Genomic DNA, 9,711 nt, shown 5'->3' with positions numbered 1-9,711 from the left:
GAGGCGAGCCTCCGTTGAGCTCCGAGCCGTCCATGGCTCTCGGTCAGCGAGACGATCCCCGGGCGGTCCCCCAGTGAGGCGGTCCCGGGGTCCCCGGCAGAAGGTTGTGTGTTTCCCGGTGAGGAGATCTATCATCCTCCCCAGAGCCGCTGCGCCTCCAGCGTCACCTGACAGAGGTGGACGGTCGTTGACCGTGAAATCCTAAACATGATCAGAATTCAACATGATGAAAGGGTGAACGTTGACCATAACGTTATACATTCTGAAACCAGCGGCACTTCAGCAACAATCGGTCGCCATCTTTGAAAGGCTTCAAGGTGACGTCAAGTCTTTCGCTCGCTGGTTAACCGACAGGCGGGATGTGGCGACACCTTCCGTCCCCTCCTGGTAACCGCACGCACACAGCATCCGGCTCGGGCAGTTCATCGCTTCTTCTCCTGAGGTACTGGGACTCAGAAGACCTCTCCCAGGTCCTCCTCAAGGTCGGGGCTCGTCCTTGGGTCCCCCTGGACCCCCCAGGGGCCTAGACCCCCCCAGGTCCCGCCTCCCCTGGACCCCCCTGGGACCCGGTCCGGTTTGGCCCCAGATCCGACGATCCCAGGCCTCCTCTCCAGACTGGGCAGATGTTTAGATCCCAGTCCGTGTGTACTGTCTGTTATTATACTACCATCCACCTACCTCTATAGAACATTAATTTATTCCAGGACCTTTGAAGTCTGCCTCTTTGAGACCAACTTCATGTTTCTTTTTTTAAATAGACAGTTTTTTTAATATGAATGTCTGTTGAAGTGAAGCATGTGAGCTTATATTAAATTATATGACAGACCAGTTGAACAGAGGGATCTCCACAGGGCTATAAAGCTTCCACAGAGCATTCCTCCTCTGCCTCTTGAGAATCCAGACAGAGAACTCCATTCATTACAAAATATCATCTTTATTATTATCACAAAATTTGAATTGCATATCTTCTTAAATATAACAAGATAAATTCAGTCAGTACGAATCCCTCAAAAATTTAACATTTACACAGTTTCTTCTGGTCTGTCAGTCTGAGGACTGGCCGTCTGTCTGTAGGTCAGCAGGCCGTCTGTCTGTAGGTCACCTGGCTGTCTGTCTGTAGGAGGAGTGGCCGTCAGTCTGTAGGTCACCTGGGTGTCTGTCAGTTGGCCATCTGGATGTCTTCTCATACAGATGGAGCTGAAAACGCAAGACAAGGCCATTTGTCACAGACAGACAGACAGACCTTCTCACTCAACTGCTGGGTCCTGTATATGAAACAGTGGTCCTGTATATGAAACAGTGGTCCTGTATATGAAACAGTGGTCCTGTATATGAAACAGTGGTCCTGTATATGAAACAGTGGTCCTGTATATGAAACAGGATGGTCCTGTATATGAAACAGTGGTCCTGTATATGAAACAGGATGGTCCTGTATATGAAACAGTGGTCCTGTATATGAAACAGTGGTCCTGTATATGAAACAGGATGGTCCTGTATATGAAACAGTGGTCCTGTATATGAAACAGTGGTCCTGTATATGAAACAGTGGTCCTGTATCATGTGTTGATGAGCGGGCACCTTGGGGTGCAGCACTCTGCCGGAGGCCGGGTCCAGGGGGGGGGGCTCCAGGGTCTCTCCAGGGGGGCTGCCGAGGGTCTCGGGGAGCAGCAGGGTGAGGCAGCCGGCCGTCAGCCCGCTGAGGCAGAACACGGTGAACGGGAGGGAGCTGTGGACCACCCTCTACACACACACACACACACACACACACACACACACACACACACACACACACACACACACACACACACACACACACACACACACACACACACACACACACACACACACACACACACACACACACGATGTTGCTGTGCTCTTTAAAGTCAGTACCATAATTAGAGCCCACCGACCCCAGAACCTTCTTACCATGGAGGGAACAAACGGAGCCAGAATCCCCCCGACTCGACAGGCCATCGAGCAGACCCCCAGCCCGGCGTTCCTAACACACACACACACACACACACACACACACACACACACACACACACACACACACACACACACACACACACACACACACACACACACACACACACACACACACACACACGATGAAGCCTGTGTTATGCCTGCTAGCGCCGAGCTGTAACCCTGACGACCAACGACCAACCGTGCTCTAAGGAGCCGAGAACCTCTGCTGGGAGTAGATCTAGCTGATAGCATGGTTAGCCTTGGTTACTTGATAATGGTCGGGTAGAGCTAGCTAGTAGAGTGGTTAGCTGACGGCATGGTTTGCGGGTGGTTAGCCCATCTGATGCTGGTGGGGTAGAGCTAGCTGGTAGCATGGTTAGCTGGTGGTTAGCCTACCTAATGCTGGTGGGGTAGAGCTCGGCGGTGTAGATGTAGACGACGTTGAACGCTGCGCTGACCAACAGCTTCCCCATCAGAGCTAAAGACCTGCTGTTGATCAGGGCTCCTGCTGCACACACACACACACACACACACACACACACACACACACACACACACACACACACACACACACACACACACACACACACACACACACACACAGTATTGTAGTTCTGTGTGTATAAAGTATTGTACTACAGTGCATTGTATTGTGTCTATAGTATTGTGGTATTGTGTACAAAGTATTGCATCACTGTGTGTAGTGAAGCAGTACTGTGTGTAGTGTAGTAGTACCTGAGTCCTCTGGGAGGATGACAGTACAGAGACAGGAAGCTCCGGCCAGACACAGGAAGCCAGCGGTGCTCCGCCTCCTCCCGGCCCTGACACACCAATCAGCTGTCAATCAAACAGCCAACACAATCCCTCGGCCCATCACCTCTCTCCGTCGAGAGCAGACCTCTGAGGCCGGATGTTGATCGGTAGAGGCTATTGATCAGTAGAGGCTACCTATTGATCAGTAGAGGCTACCTATTGATCAGTAGAGGCTACCTATTGATCAGTAGAGGCTATTGATCAGTGGAGGCTACCTATTGATCAGTAGATGCTACCTATGGATGTGGGGTTGGTTACCAGCGATGGTAAGCCCTCGGCCTCCTGAGTATTATGGGATGCTCACCAGGGTTTGTTGATGAAGTACATGCAGAGCGGATAGGCAGGCAGCTCCACCAGCCCGTACATCACCACGTTTCCATAGCGACTGCCCGACGTGGTCCCGGCTCCTAAGGTCAGCCCATAATATACCAGACTACACGCATACCTGGAGCGCACACACACACACACACACACACACACACACACACACACACACACACACACACACACACACACACACACACACACACACACACACACACACACACACACACACACACACACACACACACAGGGGTCAGGTCTAGGGTAGGGTCAGATCTAGGGTAGGGCCAGATCTAGGTTAGGGTCAGGTCTAGGGTCGTGACCTCACCAGGTGAACATCAGCAACATGGTCCTCCAGCGCAGCACCGGATTGCTGACCAATCGCAGAAGGCCACCGCCCCCTTTCCGCTGGAGGGCGGGGTCAGCGCGCCGCAGCTTCAGGTTGGATGCCGGGCAACCGTTCCTCATGGCAACGTAGCGCAATATCTACAGCCACAGCAGATTTTCTCTGATTATTGTTGTGCGTTCAAGTAATACTTAAACACACAACACAGCGCAGCATTACTACACATAGAACATGTTATGATTACTATAACGAAGAGATGTTCTGATCACTATAAGGTAGAGATGTAGATCACTATAAGGTAGAGATGTAGATCACTAGATGTTATGGTCACTCTAAAGTAGAGATGTAGATCACTAGATGTTATGATCACTATAAGGTAGAGATGTAGATCACTAGATGTTATGGTCACTCTAAGGTAGATATGTTATGATCACTATAAGGTAGAGATGTTATGATCACTATAAGGTAGAGATGTTATGATCACTATAAGGTAGAGATGTTATGATCACTATAAGGCCTACAAAAAAATAAGTTTTGTTCCTGTTGGTTGTCAGTTGAGGTCATGGGTAGGTAGGGAATTTAATTATTTTTTTTATTTTATTTTTTCCAGCGGCAGCGAATGATAGGTAGGTTGTTTTCATTTAAAAACGAGAGAATGCGCTCATCCTTGTACAGAGTGAAGAGGTGCTGTACAAAAACGTAATTATAGTTTGACCATAAAATAATTTGGGTCGCACATAAATTGACAGGGTCGGTCGGAAACCGGAACCAAACAAATTTTTTTTTTAGGCCTAAGGTAGATATGTTATGATCACTATAAGGTAGATATGTTATGATCACTATAAGGTAGAGATGGTATGATCACTATAAGGTAGAGATGGTATGATCACTATAAGGTAGAGATGGTATGATCACTATAAGGTAGAGATGTTCTGATCACTATAAGGTAGAGATGGTATGATCACTATAAGGTAGAGATGGTATGATCACTATAAGGTAGAGATGGTATGATCACTATAAGGTAGAGATGGTATGATCACTATAAGGTAGAGATGGTATGATCACTATAAGGTAGAGATGTTCTGATCACTATAAGGTAGAGATGGTATGATCACTATAAGGTAGAGATGTTCTGATCACTATAAGGTAGAGATGGTATGATCACTATAAGGTAGAGATGGTATGATCACTATAAGGTAGAGATGGTATGATCACTATAAGGTAGAGATGGTATGATCACTATAAGGTAGAGATGGTATGATCACTATAAGGTAGAGATGTTCTGATCACTATAAGGTAGAGATGGTATGATCACTATAAGGTAGAGATGGTATGATCACTATAAGGTAGAGATGGTATGATCACTATAAGGTAGAGATGGTGTACGGTCACCTCCTCTGCCTCGTCGACACGGCCCTGGGAGTAGAGCCATCGAGGAGACTCTGGCAGGACTCTGAGGAGAACCAGATGACGCAGACCCAACATGAGCTGAGGTCTGCGTCATCACTCAGACCCCGTCCTTGGGGTCTAGGTGGGTCCTGGGGGGTCATGGGGGTCTAGCTGGGTCCTGGGGGTCTAGGTGGGTCATGGGGGATCCTGGGGGTCTTGGTGGGTCCTGGGGGTCTAGGCGGGTCCTGGGGGTCTAGCTGGGTCCTGGGGGTCTAGGTGGGTCCTGGGGGTCTAGGTGGGTCATGGGGGGTCTAGCTGGGTCCTGGGGGTCTAGGTGGGTCATGGGGGATCCTGGGGGTCTAGGCGGGTCCTGGGGAGTCTAAGTGGGTCCTGGGGGTCTAAGTGGGTTCCTGGGGTTTCTAGATGGGTCCTGGGGGTCTAGGTGGGTCTAGGTATCTCCAGGGGGTCTAGGTGGGTCCTGGGAGTCTAGGTGGGTCCTGGGGGGTCTAGGTGGGTCCTGGGAGTCAAGGTGGGTCCTGGGGGGTCTAGGTTGGTCCCGGGGGTCTAGGTGGGTCCTGGTGGTCTAGGTGGGTCCTGGGGGTCTAGGTTTGTCCTGGGGGTCCTGGGGGTCTAGGTGTGTCCTGGGGGTCTAGGGGGTCCAAATGTTAGATTTCAGCTTATTTCTAAACTGTTCGGACAGACTCTGCGTTGTGTATTTTCAGTCGTAGTAGTAATTCTTGAAGTCGAAATCAAAGCAGCTTGACAGGTTGGATTAGAGGGTGGAATAGATGGTTTATTTTCCAGGAATCCAGCGAGATACAGACTTAGGTTGAATAATCTATAGTGGACCCGGTGGTCGATGACTTGTTCCTTGGCTGTCGAAACCCTCTACTCGTCGAACCAAAGGGTTGGGGCGAGTATTATACAAAAAGGGGATAGATGAATAACACGTGAACAGACGCACTCTCAGCCTTGATAAGGTATTTGGCCCTGGCTATGTCCCGGAGGACCCGGTCGGTTCAACCTTGTTGAGACATAACAATGGCAGAACACCTTGTATCAGTATGAGAGGCCCTTGCCTGTTCCTAGACTAGAAATGTGAACAACAGAGAGACACTAAAATACACCAACATTCTACAGGGTCTAGGTTTGTCCTGGGGGTCCTGGGGGTCTAGGTGTGTCCTGGGGGTCTAGGTTTGTCCTGGGGGTCCTGGGGGTCTAGGTGTGTCCTTGGGGTCTAGGTGTGTCCTGGGGGTCTAGGTGGGTCCTGGGGGTCTAGGTGGGTCCTGGGGGTCTAGGTGGGTCCTGGGGGGGTACTGGTTGGTCCTGGGGGTCTAGGTGGGTCCTTGGGTCTAGGTTGGTCCTGGGGGTCTAGGTGGGTCCTTGGGGTCCTGGTTGGTCCTTGGGGTCTAGGTGGGTCCTGGGGGTCTAGTACTTACACAGCCAGTAGGAAGAACAGGACTCCGGGGGAGTTGGTGGTGGCAGCCAGCGTCCTCCAAGGCCGCACGCAGAACCCCAGCAGGCCGAACAGAGCGATGCCCACCGCAAACGCACAGTTCGACATGGTGCCTGCACACACAAACACACACACACACACGTCAACAAAGCTACATGCTGCTTCTTTGTTAGAACAGCTACATGCTAATCCTGGAACCGCTAGCATAGATACACTGCTATCCCTGTACGATCCGGCCTAGCCTTTTAGCTACTCAATGGTCCTAGTCTGTTAACTACTCACCGGTCCTAGCCTGTTAGCTACTCACCGGTCCAAGCTGTTAGATACTCTCCTGTCATGGCCTTTTACCTACTCACCCGTCCTTGATTGTTAGCTACTCACCGGTCCTAGTCTGTTAGCTAAACACTGGTCGTGGCCTATTAGCTTCTCACCGGTCCTAGCCTGTTAGCTACTCACCGGTCCTAGCCTGTTAGCTACTCACCGGTCCTAGCCTGTTAGCTACTCACCGGTCCTAGCCTGTTGACTACTCACTGGTCCTAGCCTGTTAGCTACTCACCGGTCCTAGCCTGTTGACTACTCACCGGTCCTAGCCTGTTGACTACTCACCGGTCCTAGCCTGTTGGCTACTCACCGGTCATGGCCCAGTAGGACCGGCCCACGTACTCCTGGGTGAGGGCGAAGCAGACCAGACCCATGCCCCCGTTCATCAGGCCCACCAGCAGCCGGGACAGGGCGAACATTTCGTAGCTCGGCGCTACAGCCGTCAGGAAGCCAAACAGCACCTCAAAGAATAGCACTGCGGAGAACAACAGGGCTCATGAGTGCTGCTCTCGTTTCACTAACCCCTCCTCCTCCTCCTTAGGGTTCACCAGTCCCACTCAACTCAACTAACGAGTTAATCAGATTAATAAATTAATAATATACATACATATAAATAAGATTCACTAAACAAGGTTTTTATTGTGCTTGTTTATGGACGGCTTATCACATAAACTATTTGTCTTAGTAGAAGAAGTCGTAGTATAGTGTTAGTAAAAGGAGTAATATAGTGGTAGTCAAGTAGTAGTATAATGGAAGCATAGTAGTAAAGTAGTAGTATAGTGGTAGTAAAGTAGTAGTACAGTTGTGGTAAAGTAGTAGTATAGTGATAGTAAGTAGTGAAGTAGTAGTATAGAGTCAGTAGCAGTAGTAATGCCGTAGAACAGCACTAGCAAAGTAGTAGCACAGCAGCAGTAGTAGTAATACGATAGTAGTGCAGCAGTAGTAAGGTAGTAGTACACTAGTAGAAGTAAAGTCGTAGTTCAGCAGTTGTAGTAGTAAAGTCGTAGTACAGTTGTAGTAGTAGTAGTAGTAGTAAGGTAGTAGTAGTGTAGTGCGAGTACCGGTGAGGAAGACAGGTCTGCGCCCGATGCTGTCCGACAGCGGGCCGAACACGATGTTTCCCACCAGGACTCCAGCAAAGAACAGAGAGCCAGCCAGGCTCACCTTGTAGGCCTCGTCCTGGACCAGGGACCACTAGGACCACAGACAGACACACAGATAAACAGGCAGCAGACAGAGACACATACAGATAAGACAGGCCAGCAGACAGAAAGACAGGCAGCACAGAGACAGACAGCAGGCAGACAGACCCACAGACAGGCAGCAGACAGACACACAGACAGATAGATGAATGGTGATGGGTGTTACTGGTGGTGTTAGGTTGGTGTTGAGGTGGTGTTGAGGTGGTGTAGATGGGGGATGGGCAGGTGGTGATGGGTTGGTGTTGAGGTGATGGTGGTGGTGTTGTGGTGGTGTTTAGGTAGTGTCTGGTCGGTGTTGGGGAGGAGGTGATGGTGGTGTTGAGGTGGTGGTGTTGAGTCTGACGGAGGCCCTTACCTCAGTGACGATAGAGTCCAGGTCCTCAGTAAAGCGGACCCCTCCGGGACCCGCGGCGGTCTGGTCAACGAGGAAGTCTGGAGAAGCTCCGACCAGAACCAGCAGCATAGCCTGACCCGCCATGTACAGCTACACACACACACACGCACGCGCACGCACACACACACACATGCACACACGCACACACCCACGCGTGCGCAAGCACGCACACACACGTACACATTCACACGCACACGCGCATGAAATGTTTGGGACTAGAAGGTCGAGTGTTATTTGCATGTGAGCGAATCATCTTTGCATACTGAAAGTTTACTTTTTACATCAAACATCCTAAAATCTCGGCGTCATTCGGTCGAGTTCACGCGACATTTCCAGGACGGCATATTCGCGCCGCTCCTCCCGTAGGGCGGTGCTGTGGCGGTGACGTAGGGCAGGGTCCCCGGGATGAACCCTACAGATATCAACACCCCGCAGCGTGGTCCTCCCCGGCGTACCCGGAACCAGCCGGAGACCACTCTGGGAAACCACTCCGCAGACCACCAACACCCAGACCCCCGCGGAGTCTTTAAAGACTGAAAACCAAACTAGTCGGAGTTTGAAATCCCCCCAGCCCCCACCCTCCCGACTTCCTGGCCACGTCACCCTTACGCTTATACGTCACGCCGCTCGTCCCGCCAGTAGAGGTATTGAGTTGTATTGTAATACCTGTAGCAGCACCAGCAGCCCCACCGCCCGCCGCTGGTACGGCCCGAACTCCCCCACGGCGCGGAACGCATCCTCCAGCTCCATGGACCGCTTCAGGTCATCACTCCGCGCAGATATCCGTGCCCTGCCCACAGTGGAAACTTGCACATAACCACACCCACACAAGAAAATCGCACATAACCACGCCCACACAGGAGCCGCGCACATAACCTCGCCCACTTGTAACGGGGCTGTTTAAAAATAAAGAGTGGTGGTGATTATGATGATGGTGATCGCATCTCCATGGCTTCACGGGGTCGTTGGGGGAGTTGAGATGGCAGGTCTTTTATTTGGCGTGCTGAACACAAAACCCGAGTACTTTATAACTTCTATCGTGAGTCTCTGCTGTATTCAAATATATTCACACAGAACTCCGATAGGAGCAAAGATGATACAAAGACAGGTCGTTCAATGACAGGACAGACCAATCATGTTAAGGTGCTGTTGACACACCCCTTAGAGGTCTTTCTATAGGGTGATACATGTCTTTATAAAGTTCTCTCTATAGGGTGATACAGGTCTATATAAATGTCTTTCTATCGGGGGATACAGGTCTATATAAAGGTCTTTCTATAGGGGGATACAGGTCTATATAAAGGTCTTTCTATAGGGTGATACAGGTCTATATAAATGTCTTTCTATAGGGTGATACAGGTCTATATAAATGTCTTTCTATAGGGGGATACAGGTCTATATAAAGGTCTTTCTATAGGGGGATACAGGTCTATATAAAGGTCTTTCTATAGGGGGATACAGGTCTATATAAAGGTCTTTCTATAGGGGGATA

The 9,711-nt window shown here is 50.3% G+C and overlaps 2 protein-coding genes across 4 annotated transcripts in view; both read right to left on the bottom strand.

Annotated features, from left to right (window-relative positions):
- Positions 1-383, bottom strand: part of LOC115559663 (TBC1 domain family member 12) — a 10,116-nt gene extending 9,733 nt beyond the window's left edge. The window contains exon 1 of one of the 2 annotated variants that reach the window (XM_030378687.1): positions 1-383. This exon is cut by the window's left edge and continues 1,063 nt beyond it. In XM_030378687.1, coding sequence (XP_030234547.1) covers positions 1-34 — 34 coding nt within the window. In that variant the 5' untranslated portion in view covers positions 35-383. The other variant, XM_030378686.1, reaches the window with a different exon arrangement.
- Positions 384-914: 531 nt separating this feature from the next.
- Positions 915-9,034, bottom strand: slc22a15 (solute carrier family 22 member 15). 2 transcript variants are annotated; one of them, XM_030378720.1, is made up of 13 exons: positions 8,886-9,034; positions 8,181-8,309; positions 7,685-7,817; positions 6,934-7,098; positions 6,286-6,415; positions 4,850-4,910; positions 3,440-3,597; positions 3,092-3,232; positions 2,710-2,795; positions 2,371-2,479; positions 1,930-2,002; positions 1,579-1,740; positions 915-1,197 (listed from the first exon to the last, which is right to left on the bottom strand). In XM_030378720.1, exons 1-13 carry the CDS (start codon positions 8,967-8,969, stop codon positions 1,099-1,101), a joined length of 1,530 nt encoding a protein of 509 aa, XP_030234580.1. In that variant the 5' UTR covers positions 8,970-9,034; the 3' UTR covers positions 915-1,098. The 2 variants fall into 2 exon arrangements, with proteins under 2 accessions (XP_030234580.1, XP_030234579.1); XM_030378719.1 differs by having other exon boundaries at positions 2,371-2,482; positions 8,886-9,033.
- Positions 9,035-9,711: the final 677 nt, after the last annotated feature.

This window comes from Gadus morhua, chromosome 15 (assembly GCF_902167405.1).
Source record: "Gadus morhua chromosome 15, gadMor3.0, whole genome shotgun sequence".
Lineage (NCBI taxonomy): Eukaryota > Metazoa > Chordata > Actinopteri > Gadiformes > Gadidae > Gadus > Gadus morhua.
Note: the sequence above shows the minus strand (reverse complement) of the source record. Positions and strands in the feature narration are given on the sequence as shown.

Bases quoted from the DNA above. Each gene is read 5' to 3' on its own strand.
- slc22a15 (XM_030378719.1), bottom strand. From the start codon at position 8,969: ATGGAGCTGGAGGATGCGTTCCGCGCCGTGGGGGAGTTCGGGCCGTAC. The intron at 7,818-8,180 runs GTAAGGGCCTCC...CTGTGGTCCTAG, and splicing joins TGGACTCTATCGTCACTGAG to TGGTCCCTGGTCCAGGACGA. The intron at 1,198-1,578 runs GTGCCCGCTCAT...TTGCGTTTTCAG, and splicing joins GCAGAGTGCTGCACCCCAAG to CTCCATCTGTATGAGAAGAC.